The 19,292-nt window shown below is 44.0% G+C and overlaps 1 protein-coding gene across 1 annotated transcript; it reads left to right on the forward strand.

Moving 5' to 3' along the window:
- The first annotated feature begins 5,413 nt into the window (after positions 1 to 5,413).
- On the forward strand, positions 5,414 to 15,298 carry LOC139447488 (snRNA-activating protein complex subunit 5-like). Its single transcript, XM_071228882.1, has 4 exons — positions 5,414 to 5,515; positions 12,069 to 12,188; positions 12,790 to 12,868; positions 14,257 to 15,298. Exons 1-4 carry the CDS (start codon positions 5,423 to 5,425, stop codon positions 14,370 to 14,372), a joined length of 408 nt encoding a protein of 135 aa, XP_071084983.1. The 5' UTR covers positions 5,414 to 5,422; the 3' UTR covers positions 14,373 to 15,298.
- Positions 15,299 to 19,292: the final 3,994 nt, after the last annotated feature.

Genomic DNA, 19,292 nt, shown 5'->3' on the forward strand with positions numbered 1-19,292 from the left:
TAGACTATAGAAAAAAATTCAAAGACTTGTACTGGGAGACTCTGCATGGGGATTGGTGGCGCTATACCAAATTGCATAGTAATATGCAAACCAGGAGCTAACCTGAAGCGGATGCAATATACAATAAACAATTTAACTGTAAAAATGTAAGACTATTTTGTTACATGTAGGAACAAATGACATTTCTTCCTCTTAATGCACACCGATTTCAGAGAGAATATTTAACACTTATTAAATACTTATAATCGATGAACCATGATGCCGTTATGTGTTGTGACATTATTCCACGCATCAGGGATTTCAGCAGAACAGAGGGTGGAACTCCATGCGAATAACATCACCAGGCATTGGACATGGTGCACTGGGTCGTTTGTTGTGTAACGCCGCACTCAGCAATATTCCAGCTGTATGACGGATGTCTGTAAATAACCGAGTCTGGACCAGACAATCCAGTGATTGACATCATGAGCCGTTACAATGTGTACTGTGAAGTGGTATGTGCGTGACAGCAGATGGAACAAAAGGCTCCGCTCCGAGAGTTCAGACAAATCCTTTGGGGCGGAAAACAGGAACGGAATGATCCTAAACCGTGGGATGTCACTTTTGTTTCTTTTTGAGACCTGTTAAGATCTCCATCTACACTTGTCGCAGAAAGTGCCTTTCCATCTCTTCTAAATTAATTGTATAAAATCGTTGAAAAACGGCCTATAATATCTATAATTTGATTACAACTAATTTACTCTATCGTTCCTCTAAGTGGCCATGGAGTGTGGCATAAGTCCTAGGTCACGTGCAGACAAAGTGTCTGTTGCACAATGGAAGGCGACGATCACGTGTCTACCTTCCGTCCTAACTCCACTTAAAATTATACAATTAATGGGGAACTAAACGTGATTCTCTTATGGAGTAAATTAAAATAGAAACTATAGTAGGTACATGACCACGAATAAGCAATTTAACTGAAAAGACTTATCACCATTATATTTACATGTAGGGACAAATGACATTTCTTGCTTTTAATGCACACCGATTTCAGAGAGAATATATAACACTTATTAAATACTTATAATCGATGAACCATGATGCGGTTATAATGTGTTGTGACATTATTCCACGCATCAGGGATTCAGCAGAACAGAGGGTGGAACTCCATGCGAACAACATCACCAGGCATTGGACATGGTGCACTGGGTCGTTTGTTGTGTAACGCCGCACTCAGCAATATTCCAGCTACTTGACGGCGGTCTGTAAATAGTCGGGTCTGGACCAGACAATCCAGTGATTGACATGGGCATCGATCCACGCAATTGGGATACGATGATGCAAATTGCGTGAATCGATGCCCATGTCAATCACTGGATTGTCTAGTCCAGACTCGATTATTTACAGACTGCCGTCATATAGCTGAGATATTGTTGAGTGCGGCGTAAAACAACAAACACCTGAATGATAAAGGGAGGCATCAGCTGGAAAGGTCATTTGACCAACCTCTTCACACGTCCCTGTAAAGCCCTGTTTTGTCCACGTCATCCCATTTAGAACTGTTTAAAAGTATGAATATAGTCGCTAGTTTATAAGAAATTTAAACAAACAGTTTTTAGTTGATAATCCCCAATTCAATTTCGCGTGTGTCATAATTTATAAGATTTGTATGCTATTCAGATATGTTAAGATTATCCCCATATAGTCCCTACCTACATTTATTTAATGCTTTTGGTAACAATCTTGTTCAAAGTAACTTTAGGTCAGTATTCTGATGTACCCAGACACTATTTGTGCTCGGGGTTATGATGTGTGTCTAGTTTATCTCCATGTAAGCTGATGTCTTCTTCCTGTCATCTCAGTGTATCTCCAAGCCACAGTCAGTCAGCGGCCAATATGAGCAGGCTGTACAGGGCGTACATATCAGGTGTTATTACTATGTAATATCTTCCAGTAGAGTTCACCGATCTCATCAATTTACTTTGATCTCTGTACTTTGATCTGTTGTAAAAACGTGAATAAACTTGTTTCCCAATGATGACACCTTTCAGTGTTTTTATTTCAAACTATTAAATCTGTGATTTAGTAAAACTGTCAACTAAATACATACGAGACCTGCAGCATTATGTACTTGCAACCTACCTAACCAAAGAAAGAGCTTACTCACTGAGGTGTACAACACGATATGGTCCAAAGCAGAAGCCCCAAAAACATGGAAACGGCAGGTGGCTATAGACTATAGAAAAAAATTCAAAGACTTGTACTGGGAGACTCTGCATGGGGATTGGTGGCGCTATACCAAATTGCATAGTAATATGCAAACCAGGAGCTAACCTGAAGCGGATGCAATATACAATAAACAATTTAACTGTAAAAATGTAAGACTATTTTGTTACATGTAGGAACAAATGACATTTCTTCCTCTTAATGCACACCGATTTCAGAGAGAATATTTAACACTTATTAAATACTTATAATCGATGAACCATGATGCCGTTATGTGTTGTGACATTATTCCACGCATCAGGGATTTCAGCAGAACAGAGGGTGGAACTCCATGCGAATAACATCACCAGGCATTGGACATGGTGCACTGGGTCGTTTGTTGTGTAACGCCGCACTCAGCAATATTCCAGCTGTATGACGGATGTCTGTAAATAACCGAGTCTGGACCAGACAATCCAGTGATTGACATCATGAGCCGTTACAATGTGTACTGTGAAGTGGTATGTGCGTGACAGCAGATGGAACAAAAGGCTCCGCTCCGAGAGTTCAGACAAATCCTTTGGGGCGGAAAACAGGAACGGAATGATCCTAAACCGTGGGATGTCACTTTTGTTTCTTTTTGAGACCTGTTAAGATCTCCATCTACACTTGTCGCAGAAAGTGCCTTTCCATCTCTTCTAAATTAATTGTATAAAATCGTTGAAAAACGGCCTATAATATCTATAATTTGATTACAACTAATTTACTCTATCGTTCCTCTAAGTGGCCATGGAGTGTGGCATAAGTCCTAGGTCACGTGCAGACAAAGTGTCTGTTGCACAATGGAAGGCGACGATCACGTGTCTACCTTCCGTCCTAACTCCACTTAAAATTATACAATTAATGGGGAACTAAACGTGATTCTCTTATGGAGTAAATTAAAATAGAAACTATAGTAGGTACATGACCACGAATGTAGGAATAAAAATACTAACTGTAGGAGCAAGTACACACTTTACATTAATACGGACCATGGATATAAGTCTATGACAACGAAGGTAAATTGTGTCTTGCCCCAAAGAACGAAAAGCCTACACAAACGATTGCAATGCATCACGTGTCAGAATCCATTTTTAGCACGTGCAACGAATGCCACGATCTGCTTTCCGCGAAGCATGTTGCGTTTACATGAATTGTTCATGTGACATGAACCGAAACAATGTTTGTTTTGTTTTTATCACCTCTCAGACACTCTGAGGGGCAGTCGGGTAGCCTGGTGGTTCACGCCGGAGACCCGGGTTCGATTCCTCATATGGGTTTACAATGTGTGAAGCTCATTTCTGCTGTCGCCCGCCGTAATATTGGTGGAACATTGCTAAAAGCGGCGTAAAACGACACTCACTCACTCGCCAGTGTGAATGCACGGTTAACGACATTTAAAGCACGTCGCCGTGAGCCCAGGGCCGGAGGACTGCCGGAGGGTGTGGTCGTAGTGGTATTACTTCTTACCACCACGATCCCCATAGGGGATGTCGGGCATTGTTTCAACATATTTCCACGATTGAAATATTCCTTTACGACATCATTGATGTTTTGACGGCGTATTCATTCAACCTTATCAGGTGGTTTTAGAAGTGCTGCGAAAATCGTCTCTGAAAGCATGACTATTTAAATAGTGTCTCACACAGTCCCTGGCAAAATAATATACGAAAACTTGGAAAATAGGCTTCTCTCTCTAGATCTCTCTCTCGCTCTCTTCCCCCCCCCCCCCCCCCCCCCCCACTCTCTCTCTCTCTCTCGCTCCCCCCTCTCTCTCTCTCTCACTCACACACATACACACACGTAATGTTAATAATAATTTCATAAAATACATATTTTCTTAAATTATAGTAGCATACAGTAGACAGTACGGATTAGCTGGGATATTTATGACTAAATAATGTGTACCAGGAAATGCTTGAAAACAAATTGCCTGAGCTTCTACACACAGACTGATGTTGGAGGGATGTGAAAGTATTCTGTTTCGAAAGAAAGTCGGATCCTCCGATCAGAGACATTGTATGAAGCAGTGTGAAAAATATAAATTCTTTATATTTAAGTGGTCGTTGAGGATATTTGGAATTATTGTAGGCCCTACTATCTAAAATATGAATTTTTATTTTTCCATGTAATCTTCATTCACCTCAATACACTTATTCCATTTGTCCTTCAAACTTTTAATACCACTTTTATAGAAATCCGCAGATTGGCCCTCCTACCACGCCTCTGTGGCAGCCTTTATGTCCTCGTCATCCTGGAAGCGTCTTCCACGTAGGGCAGATTTCATTTGCCGCAACAGGAAATAGTCACTGGGGGCTAAGTCTGGGCTGTACAGTTAAATCACCCACCCTACAGCCCAGACTTACCCTTAGCAAAACTTATTGAACGCTCCTCGTACATACTTCTCAGCCTCTAATATACACATTAGAATGCCCATAACCCGGCCTAACCCGGACCAATAGAGAATTCGTAGACACTCCCAACTCGTAGACAAAATACAGGATGAACTAGATGACTAAAGACATATAGTAGACTTAACTATTTATTTATTACAAACAGATATTGAATTATTATGTGTCAGATGTATTTCAAATCGTAAGTTTAAAAGGACAATAAATAATATTCCTATTATGTCGTCATTCTCTGCTTGGATCTGTGTACCTATATTTAGCTCCTGCTAATGCTTTCCAAACAACGTACTGCAATCCCCTACTCACCATTTACCGGAATAATCATTTATTTACAAAGCGTCCTACAAAAGAAAATCAAATACTAGCCGTATCTTTTATTTAACACTTTTTTTAACAAAAGATCATGCAAACGAAAAACTCATAAACATAACCTAGGTCAATATGCTGCTAAATAATAATAATGATATTGATACTATAATCATAAAATGTCAATACCCAAAAAACTGTGTCTTCGAATTCACTGCCGGTTTGTCTTTGATGTAACTGTAAATTGTGTCTAGGAGTTGGCGGTGTCTACGAATTCACCGCATCCATGCATGCCATTTTTTTGTCAGGTGACAGAGAGGTAACAGCGCACATGTATTAGCCGAGCGTACATAACAGTCCAACTGAGTTATACGCGCGATACGAAGAGCTGTACCACTCGATAAACACGGTACGCTACCGCGGTCTCGAAAAGTGTGTGAAACAGCTACGACACAACAGTGTTTTGTTGGTCGAGGAAGATGTCGGTGAAGGAGCAACAGATGTTGAAGGAGGAGGAGCGGTCACTGGTCAACCTGCACACTAAACTCAGCGACCAGCTCAACAGGCTGAAGGTAGAAACTATCACCTAATTTTCAGTGACAGTCTCCATAGATGCAGTCAAATGTCTAGGCGGTCCAGTTTTCGTGGGTCCGTGTCGGTGATTCGATCAATGATCATTAAGATAATACTTTTTTACCCACGAGAGAATTGACTTCACATCAAACAGAGTTCCCAGGTACATTCAATAACAGAGATACATGACACACACATAGACTCACAAGTAGCATACACATTATAACAAAGAGACAGCGATTCTTTGCACGAAAACTGTTTCAAACCACACTGTAACATGTAAATAACAGCAATGCTGAGTACTAAAACTGTTTCAAACCACAATATTTTGTTTGTTGTTTAACGCCGCAGTCAGTAATATTCAAGCTATCTGCACCAGACAATCCAGTGATTGACATCATGAGCATCTATCCACGCAATTGAGATAGGATGACATGCACCAAACAAGTCAGCGAGCCTGACCACCCGATCCTGTTAGTCAGCTCTTATGACAAGCATTGTCGCCTTTTATGGCCAGCATGGGTTGCTGAAGAACTATTCTCTGCCCGGGAACATCACAGTTCCAAAGCACAATGTAAACAATATAAATGCCAGATCTAAAAGGAATAAATAGAATAATTTACGTGAAGAAATATACAATAAAGCAGACATTTAAAAACAAGAATAATAGCATTAAAGGCATCTATATTACATTTTCACAACAATTTAAGAGAAATGCAGGTTGGAATATAAGATTGTTTGTCTCTGTTCTTAGTGCTGGAATTTGAAACCGGTGTTGCGATGGTAAAATTTATAGATTTGAATTAAATATGTGACTTGGGTCATCATCAATTTTATTTGCATGTGATAAAATGTTGTCCTCCTATACAAATTGAAGATCCTCACAATCTGTGCCTTCAATTTGGCTGCTTACATGGCTACATTTTACAATTTTGTTCAATTTGTTTTTGGTATGAACAGAGATCCACACAACACTGCATACAGAAAGTTTAGACACTTAAAAAAAAAAAAATTGTAACAGAGTTACTAACATATCTGGCGAGACATGATATAAATATCAATTATAGGAAGAAGTAGAGATGTGTTTATGTTGCCTTTACAAAGTCTGAACACAGCATTGACTGCAGTTTGTGACAATGAGCGACTGTCTCGCAATGGCTTCGGTGACACAACACTGACAGTCCAGTCTTGATGAAGCCTCGTCCACCACTGGTCCTAAACATCACGAGAAGGAAAATAACAAAGCAAGATTTGGCCGTCCAGTATGTGGGAAAACATCCATGAGTACCGGGGGCTTCCATGGTCTTCTTGCCCAGAAACACAACAGATCAGATATTAGAGGTAAGTGTTCACTTTATTCAATCAACGTACGCCATGTGGTATGACAATCTGTAACTTGTTACTTTAAGTAAAGTTTTGATATGTATCTTCAAGATTCACGAAAACAAAATCTAATACATTTTGTTAAATAATACAGTTGATCATAAATTTACACAGACTTTGTATATTGTCAGTAAAACAGTTTTATGCTGGTAGTCGCATTTTATTGAAATACAGGAAACTGTTTTCGTCAATATACGTGAATGACTGTTGTCTCGTGTGACGACGTCGATGTGACTTCACAGATCAGTCTTGCAATTTGTTACTTTTACAGATACAAAGATACCTCATTAGCCTTGCTTAAGTGTTTATCATGTGAGATTGTCAAGTACACAAGACAAAGGCTTACGGTCAAAATAAATGTGTCAATTCTTTCAATATGTGTTGTTTGGTCACAGTGATGTAGGTTTTATCAATGTATCTCAGACCCTTGAAGATCCAGGTTAGAATAGGTCTTCAGCAACCCATGCTTGCCATATAAGGCTAATATGCTTGTCGTAAGAGATGACTAGGAGGATCGGGTGGTCAGACTCACTGACCTTGGTTGATCATGTCATCGTATCCCAATTGAGTGGATCGATGCCCATGATATCAATCACTGGATTGTCTAGTCCAATGTATCTCAGGTCACCATTAACTTCATTTTGCACTGGATACCTTAGCAAATAACATGATGCAAAGGATTTCTGCATAAACTCTGACATTGGGGTTATATTACCAGGGTGGATCCAGAATTTTTAAAGGGAGTGGTCCAAAATATCAAAATCCTCTCTCAGAAAATTTGACTGCCCATAACAAACTACATTTGGTTTTCAAAAAGACCCCTGGACCCTCCTCTGGATCTGCCTATGTAGTATCCAGCAATGTGTATCACTGGAGTATGTACATCATTACTATTTACATTTCAGCACACGAACATCGGCGAGACTCTGCAGCTGTCAGACGTTGAAGCAACCCTCCCTCTTCAGCAGACCGGCCATGTGTTTTCAGTTCTTACCCCAAAAGTTCAAGAAGTATTCAACAATTTTGGCCTACTTGTGAGATCATTTGAGATCGAAATGAGAAAAAATGTTCAACATCCTCAGTTGTGTGCTTCCTTACTCCTGTGTGACAAACTAGAGGACATCATAATGACAAACCACATGGTCTCCTAGTACTATATGTATTGGGCCAAACTCAGAATGTGTGAGTTTAAAGTGGACTTGTTTCTACATGTAGGATGCTGTTGCCATGTACTCTAGAATCACCTGCACAAGGAAACTAGGGATGGAGGGAAACACAAGGGTGTTCAGTGGAGCCGATCTCTCGGGATAGAGGGAAACACAAGGGTGTTTAGTGGAGCCGATCTCTCGGGATAGAGGGAAACACAAGGGTGTTTAGTGGAGCCGATCTCTCGGGATGGAAGGAAACACAAGGGTGTTCAGTGGAGCCGATCTCTCGGGATGGAGGGAAACACAAGGGTGTTCAGTGGAGCCGATCTCTCGGGATAGAGGGAAACACAAGGGTGTTTAGTGGAGCCGATCTCTCGGGATGGAAGGAAACACAAGGGTGTTCAGTGGAGCCGATCTCTCGGGATGGAAGGAAACACAAGGGTGTTCAGTGGAGCCGATCTCTCGGGATGGAGGGAAACACAAGGGTGTTCAGTGGAGCCGATCTCTCGGGATGGAAGGAAACACAAGGTGTTCAGTGGAGCCGATCTCTCGGGATGGAAGGAAACACAAGGGTGTTCAGTGGAGCCGATCTCTCGGGATGGAGGGAAACACAAGGGTGTTCAGTGGAGCCGATCTCTCGGGATGGAAGGAAACACAAGGGTGTTCAGTGGAGCCGATCTCTCGGGATGGAAGGAAACACAAGGGTGTTCAGTGGAGCCGATCTCTCGGGATGGAAGGAAACATAAGCGTGTTTAGTGGAGCCGATCTCTCGGGATGGAAGGAAACACAAGGATGCTCAGTGGAGCCGACCTCTCGGGATGGAAGGAAACTCAAGGGTGTTTAGTGGAGCCGATCTCTCGGGTGGAGGGAAACACAAGGGTGCTCAGTGGAGCCGATCTCTCGAGATGGAAGGAAACACAAGGATGCTCAGTGGAGCCGATCTCTCGGGATGGAAGGAAACACAAGGGTGTTCAGTGGAGCCGATCTCTCGGGATGGAAGGAAACATAAGCGTGTTCAGTGGAGCCGATCTCTCGGGATGGAAGGAAACACAAGGGTGTTCAGTGGAGCCTATCTCTTGGGATGGAAGGAAACATAAGCGTGTTCAGTGGAGCCGATCTCTCGGGATGGAAGGAAACACAAGGGTGTTTAGTGGAGCCGATCTCTCGGGATTGAAGGAAACACAAGGGTGTTTAGTGGAGCCCATCTCTCGGGATGGAAGGAAACACAAGGGTGTTTAGTGGAGCCGATCTCTCGGGATGGAAGGAAACACAAGGGTGTTCAGTGGAGCCGATCTCTCGGGATGGAAGGAAACACAAGCGTGCTCAGTGGAGCCGACCTCTCGGGATGGAAGGAAACACAAGGGTGTTTAGTGGAGCCGATCTCTCGGGATTGAAGGAAACACAAGTGTGATCAGTGGAGCCGATCTCTCGGGATGGAAGGAAACACAAGGGTGTTTAGTGGAGCCGATCTCTCGGGATGGAAGGAAACATAAGCGTGTTCAGTGGAGCCAATCTCTCGGGATGGAAGGAAACACAAGGGTGTTTAGTGGAGCCGATCTCTCGGGATGGAAGGAAACATAAGCGTGTTCAGTGGAGCCAATCTCTCGGGATGGAGGGAAACACAAGGGTGTTTAGTGGAGCTGATCTCTCGGGATTGAAGGAAACACAAGTGTGATCAGTGGAGCCGATCTCTCGGGATGGAAGGAAACACAAGGGTGTTTAGTGGAGCCGATCTCTCGGGATGGAAGGAAACACAAGGGTGTTCAGTGGAGCCGATCTCTCGGGATGGAAGGAAACACAAGGGTGTTTAGTGGAGCCGATCTCTCGGGATTGAAGGAAACACAAGTGTGATCAGTGGAGCCGATCTCTCGGGATGGAAGGAAACACAAGGGTGTTTAGTGGAGCCGATCTCTCGGGATGGAAGGAAACACAAGGGTGTTCAGTGGAGCCGATCTCTCGGGATGGAAGGAAACACAAGCGTGTTTAGTGGAGCCGATCTCTCGGGATTGAAGGAAACACAAGTGTGATCAGTGGAGCCGATCTCTCGGGATGGAAGGAAACACAAGGGTGTTTAGTGGAGCCGATCTCTCGGGATGGAAGGAAACATAAGCGTGTTCAGTGGAGCCAATCTCTCGGGATGGAAGGAAACACAAGGGTGTTTAGTGGAGCCGATCTCTCGGGATGGAAGGAAACATAAGCGTGTTCAGTGGAGCCAATCTCTCGGGATGGAAGGAAACACAAGGGTGTTTAGTGGAGCCCATCTCTCGGGATGGAAGGAAACACAAGGTGCTCAGTGGAGCCAATCTCTCGGGATGGAAGGAAACACAAGGGTGTTTAGTGGAGCCAATCTCTCGGGATGGAAGGAAACATAAGCGTGTTCAGTGGAGCCAATCTCTCGGGATGGAAGGAAACACAAGGGTGTTTAGTGGAGCCGATCTCTCGGGATGGAAGGAAACACAAGGGTGTTTAGTGGAGCCGATCTCTCGGGATGGAAGGAAACACAAGGTGCTCAGTGGAGCCGATCTCTCGGGATGGAAGGAAACACAAGGGTGTTCAGTGGAGCCGATCTCTCGGGATGGAAGGAAACATAAGCGTGTTCAGTGGAGCCGATCTCTCGGGATGGAAGGAAACACAAGGGTGTTCAGTGGAGCCGATCTCTCGGGATGGAAGGAAACACAAGGGTGTTTAGTGGAGCCGATCTCTCGGGATTGAAGGAAACACAAGGGTGTTCAGTGGAGCCGATCTCTCGGGATGGAAGGAAACACAAGGGTGTTTAGTGGAGCCGATCTCTCGGGATGGAAGGAAACACAAGGGTGTTTAGTGGAGCCGATCTCTCGGGATGGAGGGAAACACAAGGGTGTTCAGTGGAGCCGATCTCTCGGGATGGAAGGAAACACAAGGGTGTTTAGTGGAGCCGATCTCTCGGGATGGAAGGAAACATAAGCGTGTTCAGTGGAGCCGATCTCTCGGGATGGAAGGAAACACAAGGGTGTTCAGTGGAGCCGATCTCTCGGGATGGAAGGAAACACAAGGGTGTTCAGTGGAGCCGATCTCTCGGGATGGAAGGAAACACAAGGGTGTTTAGTGGAGCCGATCTCTCGGGATGGAGGGAAACACAAGCGTGCTCAGTGGAGCCGATCTCTCGGGATGGAGGGAAACACAAGCGTGCTCTGTGGAGCCAATCTCTCGGGATGGAAGGAAACACAAGGGTGCTCAGTCGAGCCGATCTCTCGGGATGAAAGGAAACACAAGGGTTCTCAGTGGAGCCGATCTCTCGGGATGGAAGGAAACACAAGGGTGCTCAGTGGAGCCGATCTCTCGGGATGGAAGGAAACATAAGCGTGTTCAGTGGAGCCGATCTCTCGGGATGGAAGGAAACACAAGGGTGTTTAGTGTCGCCGATCTGTCACGGGAGCGTTAAAGGAATGTGGAACTAGATCGAACAATGAACATGTAATTACCAGTTTACAATAACTATTGTGTGTTTCTTTCCAACACCTGATGTTGAGTGGCTGTACCTGGGCTTGTGAATTTAGCCTGTCAGTGTTATACATGTAGAATGCTCATATTGTATGTACTACTGTCCATACGAGTGAACAAATAAACACAAGTAACTGTTTTCATTCAAACATTTTTGTTTCTTTCTTGACATAAGGTATCGTCAACAGTTACCATGGCTACTGCTGCACATCTCTCAGAGATATTGCTTCTGATAGATAGAAGGGCAGATGAACGTAAACCTCTCTGAAAACACGACTAATACCACCACCAGATGCCAGTTTTCTGAGGCCATCTGACAACATGTCCATGGCCGTTTACATCATGTGTCAGTCATATGCCGGGCGAGGCTGATGGGTGGCTTTCACTCCCATCCCCCAACCCCACCCCCCCCACACACCCGACCACCACACACACACACCCTCCCATAACACTAACTCAACCATTCACACCTACCAACTCGCTCACCATCCACTCACTCACCCACCATCTACTCACTCACCCACCCTGTTGTGTGCTGTAGGTGGAGGAGCTTGCCCTGATCAGCATGCTGCGTCTCCAGAACCGTCCGACGTCCAGCACCTTGTCCCAGCACACCGACCAGACAGACGACAGCAAGGGACCGGTGAAACAGGAAATCCAGGTATGTATCATCATCATTATTATCATCATCAACATCATCATCGACCTGTGAAGATCTGGGTGAGAATAGTCTTCAGCATGCTTGTCGTGAAAGGCGATTATGGGATCGGGTGGTCAGTCTCGCTGACTTGGTTGATACATGTCATCGTTTCCCAAATGCGTGAATGAAATGAAAAATAAATTAAAAAATTTATGAATATTCCTATGCATGACACAAGTGGTATATGTGCAAGTCGTGCACACAACACTATTCTCAGGTCGATGTGGTTTTCTTCCCAGGGTGATGCTGTCACTGTTTCAGCATTCCACAAATATATGAATAGGAAAGCATAGAATTTGAACATTGTAGAAAAGGTTGTTTTATCTGGGATTGTGTTTATTGACATTCAGATGATGGCAAGCTAAGTGTGATGAGACGGCACCCAGTCTCTCCCAGATCCCTTGGTCTGTGCTCATACGTGTTTTACCTTGACTTGCTGTAGTTTGTTGGGGGATGTGACACGTCATTGACAAATGTTGAGTGGGTCGTCGTCTTTCCTTCCCGATATCTTCCTTGTTGTTGCCCTTAAGTGACCTTGACCTTCACTAACTTCTTTCAACAGTCCGAGTTGGCCCAGCTTGAGGAGAAGTATCAGGAGGCGCTGGACCTCAGCGTGACGGGGCACCTCGGGATGTCTGACTGTAAGTGTGTGACCTCAGCATGTGTTGTTTAGAAGTCTGACTATAAGTGTGTGACCTCAGTGTGGCCAGGCACCTCAGGATGTCTGACTGTAAGTATGTGACCTCAGTGTGGTCGAGCAGCTAGGGATGTCTGACTATAAGTGTGTGACCTCATCATGGCCGGGACCTCGGGATGTCTGACTGTAAGTGTGTGACCTCAGTGTGGCCAGGCACCTCAGGATGTCTGACTGTAAGTGTGTGACCTCAGTGTGGCCGAGCAGCTAGGGATGTCCGACTGTAAGTGTGTGACCTCAGTGTGGCCAGGCACCTCGGGATGTCTGACTGTAAGTGTGTGACCTCAGTGTGGCCAGGCACCTCAGGAAGTCTGACTGTAAGTATGTGACCTCAGTGTGGTCGAGCAGCTAGGGATGTCTGACCCTAAGTGTGTGACCTCAGTGTGGTCAGGCGCCTCGGGATGTCTGACTGTAAGTGTGTGACCTCAGTGTGGCCAGGCACCTCTGGATGTCTGACTGTAAGTGTGTGATCTCAGTGTGTTCAGGCAGCTCGGGATGTCTGACTATATGTGATCTCAGTGTGGCCGAGCAGCTAGGGATGTCTGACTATAAGTGTGTGATCTCATCATGGCCGGGACTTCGGGATGTCCGACTGTAAGTGTGTGACCTCATTGTTGTCAGGAAGCTCAGGATGTCTGACTGTAAGTGTGTGACCTCAGCATGTGTTGTTTAGAAGTCTGACTGTAAGTGTGTGACCTCAGTGTGGCCAGGCACCTTAGGATGTCTGACTGTAAGTGTGTGACCTCAGTGTGGTCGAGCAGCTCTGGATGTCTGACTGTAAGTGTGTGATCTCAGTGTGGTCAGGCACCATGGGATGTCTGACTGAAAGTATGTGACCTCAGTGTGGCCGAGCAGCTAGGGATGTCTGACTGTAAGTGTGTGACCTCATCAGGGCCGGGACCTCGGGATGTCTGACTGTGATCTCAGTGTGGCCGAGCAGCTGGGGATGTCTGACCGTAAGTGTGTGATCTCAGTGTGTTCAGGCAGCTCGGGATGTCTGACTGTATGTGATCTCAGTGTTGCCGAGCACCTCGGGATGTCTGACTGTAAGTATGTGATCTCAGTGTGGCCGAGCACCTCGGGATGTCTGACTGAATGTGTGTGATCTCAGTGTGGTCAGGCACCTTGGGATGTCTGACTGTAAGTATGTGATCTCAGTGTGGCCGAGCAGCTAGGGATGTCTGACTGTATGTGATCTCAGTGTGTTCAGGCAGCTCGGGATGTCTGACTGTAAGTATGTGATCTCAGCATGTGTTGTTTGGATGTCTGACTGCAGGTTGCTGGTCAGCATGGCAGATTGCAAGTAAGTTACTGATGGAGTTTTGATTGTTGTAGATCACGAAGAGGAGGAAGAAGAGGAAGATGAGGACGATGAAGATGATGATGAACCAGAAACTGTCACAGACCAACTGTCAGCTTTCTTGGATGAACTATCAGCCAGAAACAAGTGAGTGGCAACGTGGACGGCAACGTGGACGGCAACGTGGACATGAGCATCTACAACACACTGGAGGCTTGTTACTGGGTGAGAGAGAGGCAGAGTATACGTTACTGTTTGCATCTCACCAGAACCAGCTTCAACACATGGGGAAGTCCCTGTCTCATGAGGATGTTGTTTGAATGCAGAAACCTGTCATATTCTGTGGAGGGCAGAAACCAGACATTCAGTAGAATGCAGAAATGTGTTGTGTTCTGATACAGAAGTGATGGTGGTGGTACTGATTCTGCTTCAACAAGCAGCCACAGGACATGGTTGAACCAACTGTGTGGCACTAGTATGGTGTGTTGTTATGTCAGCATCACTGCGTGTCAACCCAAGAATGGAAATAACTATTATGCAAGGCTTGTCTTCTGTGTGTGGCTCGTTGCCTGTGGTTGCTGGTTGGAAATGTGAAAGTAACTACGTATTTAACAGATTAAATACCTAGCACAGGAGGCGAGCCACAAACCCTATGTATGACACGTTCTGACTGAACTTTGAACTCTGTTTCTGTTATGCCTGTTCATCTATGTTAACATTAATCAAGTCATGCACAGAAACAAATAAAGTCAAAATGCCTTTGCTGTTTCTTTACATAGTACAGATGTTTGTTATACCTGCTACACCAGACTGCTTCTGAAGAGACCTCCTGGAATTCCGTTCAGTAATCCATTCACGTTATATTACTTTAAAACGCTAGGTAATACTCGGAAATTACTTAAGATTTCCAAAGTTGTAAGAGATATTAGTTTCTGGTAATAGTTGTTTAAGAAATTAAGGTGAGAGGGGGTTGTTTATCGGGCAATAATAGAGAATAAATCACGAGGATCCCCTACGTTTTTTAAAGTATAATTTCATCTCTACTTTGCTGTTTACGCCCAAGGAAATGTTCAATGTTCATCAAGAACCAGTGAATGAATACAGGTATTATCCACTTGCGTGGATCGATGCTCATGATATTAATCACTGGATTGTCTGGTCCAGACTCGATTATTTACAGACCGCCGTCATATAGCTGGAATATTGCTGAGTGCAGCGTTAAACATCAAACCAACCAACTTATGCCAAGACACATTGTTAGTGGTCTTATTAACTTTCACATTTTCGACATCTTCTCAGACTACAAACGGCCTTAGAAGCTGAATATTTGCATGAATGATCCTGGCTATGGTTTCTCTAAAAAGTGCTCACAGAATGTTGACACTAGTTTAATGAGTGTAGAATGACTGAGCGAGTTTGGACCAGACAAACCAGTGATTGATGTTATGAGCAACGGTCAACTAAGTCACCTGCCTGAGCACCCAATACTTGAACCACTAGGATTATACTAGATTAAGTATGGTACAAACTGTCTTTGTGAGAGGTGAACTCAGTGATTTGGCTAATTCGTCTCACACTATCCTGGGCTGGGCTGGGATCGTTGTACACAATATTGATCACTGGCTTGTCTGGTCTTCAAATAAGACATGCGCAGGCCCGTTTACTCCTACGATTTCCCTGTAGTTCCTACGGATTTTGGAAAAAAAGGGAGCTCGAATCAAGTGAAGAAATACGTATATTCGGCCTAAGCAAAACTTCTCAGCCGTTCTCACGATCGTCACTTTCCCGAGCGCAAAGAAACTCGTATAACCGCACTTATCGTCTGGGTCAATGAACAGTTCGATAGCTCCATGTAGCGGTGCGAGGATTCGGTTACGCTAAATAATGGGTAGGGTGGGTGAAGTTTATGGCAGTACTGCTCCCAGTTTGCGACCGACTTTTTAAAAAGTGATGATTGATGCACAAAAGCTGCCTTGATTATTTTACATGTTTGAATAAATACATTTTGCAGCATTTATATGTTCACAAGCATTTGTACTACATGCCCACACTTTTCGTTATTGGTCAATCCAGTCATTGACACCATGAGCATCGATCCACGCAAATGTCATCGATGACATGCATCAAACAAGTCAGCGAGATTGACCACCCGATCCCGTTAGTCGCCTCTTACAGCAAGCATGTGTAAGCAGAGAAGTGGGGTACGGTATTTATGTACTGACCAGTAACGAGTTCCTGTCTTTCCTCGAGGTACATGTATATAGGCCCCATGGGCCCACCTTAAAAAAATCCTAGGTTTATGACCGGATTAAAAACAAAAACAATGCAGTCATCAAATCTCGTAATTGAAATTCTGAGCAGCGCGTATCTCTGCATCATACTTTCTGAAGGGAAACGCTGTCAGAGGCGATAGTGACTTAGCTCCATGCAGCGTGCGAGGTCGGCGTCACCTGCCTGCACGTTGGTAAACATGACTATACACAAAGTTAATGTCTGAAACAACTGACAGGCTCTCAGTGATCCCCTGGTAGGGCAGGTGTGTGGTAAACAGGTCTGCATGCGTTGTAATACGCTACATAGAGTTGCCCTCCTTTGGCCTAAACATGCTGTGATTCGCCGACCGTGCTAAACTAAACGTCCGCCCCGTGTTTTCTGCCTATCACGCCTTGTTCCGATCGATGCATCTACCTCTGTTCAAAGCGGCGAGGTGCAATTGGAGTTGAACGTCACGTTAAAAACTATTGCACTTATGTCCTGCGCTTGCCGAATAACTTCTTTGAGAGGCATCTAGAAGTTGGATTACTAAGTAAGGAAAAGATATAAGGATGAACAACTTGTATTTTACAATTATGAGCGACGATTCGGTGTAGGTTCTAACATCGTATATATACAGGCAGGAGGCAATGTTTACACAGTAGACTAGTAAGGTGAAATGGGGTCCAAGATTATTGCACTTCTATATAGCGACGTGCATGCACGTGTGTTTCGCTGCTCGTACTGATGCCGATTTATAGAGCTAACCCCCGAGATACCATGCCGCAGTTTAACATGAATACTCCACTCAGACACAGTATACTGACCCTGAGCCGACCAGCCCTGGTTTTAGCCAGCTACAGGGTAGCAACAAGTACCATCTTTTAAAGTCTTTTGGTATGACGCGGCCGGGGATCGAACCCCGGACGCTCTACCACTAGACCACGGAGGCGGTTTACAGTAGAAGAAGAAGAAGAAGAAATGTTTATTTAAGTGTCACATATTGTACATAAAACACATTTTAAACTAAAGCAAGTTGCCATTAAAAGTACAATATCCAGCCTCTAGGGCTTATGAGACACTCTAAAAGCATTTAAAACATATAACATTATTAAATATAAAACACAAAATAAAAATATTATATACAATGTTAAGACTAGAAGAGATGCACTCTCCTTCTATACATGCTGTATAATGTGATTGCTAAAAGCGGCTGTAAAATCACTTCTTGCATCAAATAAGATAATTGCTGAATGCTATTAAAATAATAAAAGTCTTGATTTAATTCAGCTGCTTTGTGTAGTAGTTGATATCTCAGGTCACTGTATACAAAACAATCTATTAAAAAGTGTGATTCATCCTCAATAACATAATTATTTTTTTCTGCACAAAATTTACATATTCTATCATTCAAAGGAATAGGTGGCTTGGAGTAGCGGCCTGTTTCGACTAATAGAGGGAGGTTACCAAAACCTAAACTTAGATAATACACTTCGATAATCCCTTCGCTTCACACATTTCACATAGTGGCTCACATTCACATCAAATTTGAAAAGTCTGAAAGTCCTTAGCTTGTTACCCTTTGGTTTGTTCTCATCATCCCACACTTGTTTACACCATGATTCACTATCTTTCTCTTTCAAGAAATCCTTCAGTAAGTTCACTTTCATCCGGTATCAGAAGTAGTTACTCTGGAGTGGAGAAGCCTGTTATGTACACAAAAAAGGGTTGTAAACATATTGACCGACGAAGTCAGTAATATAGACAGACAGATTGTTTATTTGAGTCTCACCCCGCAGAAATAATTACATAAATACATATAAAAGGACATAAAAGTGAGCCACCCGTTAAGGGTTACGAGAGACTTAAAAAGTATCACAGTATGTACATGTTAAACATATTGGTGTAAAAGGGGTATGAAAATATACTACCCGTAACTAGCCATATAAAATATCTTTTCTTCATTGGAGAATTAAAAAGCAGGTTTTGGCTGTAAAATATACATAATATTTAAAAAGTACAATAAGTTTATCCGTATTGCATAACTCTAGAAAGTTGGGATAGCTAAAACTCACCTTTTCGTATAAACTTTCACGCAAATCATCGTACACAGGGCAATCAAGTAATACATGACATTCATCTTCAATACTTTCCTTACACTGAAAACACACTCTTTCATTCACATTCATATTCGTATATCGTATATAAACAAAAGGGATTATGGCTGATTGGGGTCTTGGATGAGTTGATGGTACGCAGTGGGTATGTAATAGCCTTGGTCACGGTTGATTGACGGTTGGGGTCTTGATGTGGAATGGCTTTTTGTAGTTTCCTGATCTTGAAGTCTTCGAGGTTGGTGGCGAGGGCAAATGTCGGGTTTATGGTGCTGGCACAGATACCATGTCGCACTTTAACATTGATACCCCACTCAGTGGCGTCGAAAAGGTATCACATGCCTGTTTTACCGTCTTCTGGTATGACGTGGCCGGGGCTCGATCCCCTGACCTTCCGCTCCCCGGGCCGACAAGGCGACGTTAAACCCGACTAGCAATATATTCTTTACCAGTATGTTCTACTTGATATTGCAGTCCACGGAGGACCAGTTGGCAACAGTACAGTTTACCGGGCCCAACTTCGCCCTCCAACAGCCAAGCCGTGGAGCCGGGGAACCGCGGTCGAGTCCCCACAGCACTAATTGGGTCAGAAAAAGTGCGCCCGGAAAAGTGCACTATTCCCCCATGCCGAACTAGGCTGGAATTTCTGGGTTTGATCGTGGCGCCACCAGTGCCTATTACGAGTTATGTCCCTTCTATGTACT

Source organism: Haliotis cracherodii, unplaced genomic scaffold (assembly GCF_022045235.1).
Source record: "Haliotis cracherodii isolate W230 unplaced genomic scaffold, xgHalCrac1.p SCAF_7, whole genome shotgun sequence".
Taxonomy (NCBI): Eukaryota; Metazoa; Mollusca; class Gastropoda; order Lepetellida; family Haliotidae; genus Haliotis; species Haliotis cracherodii.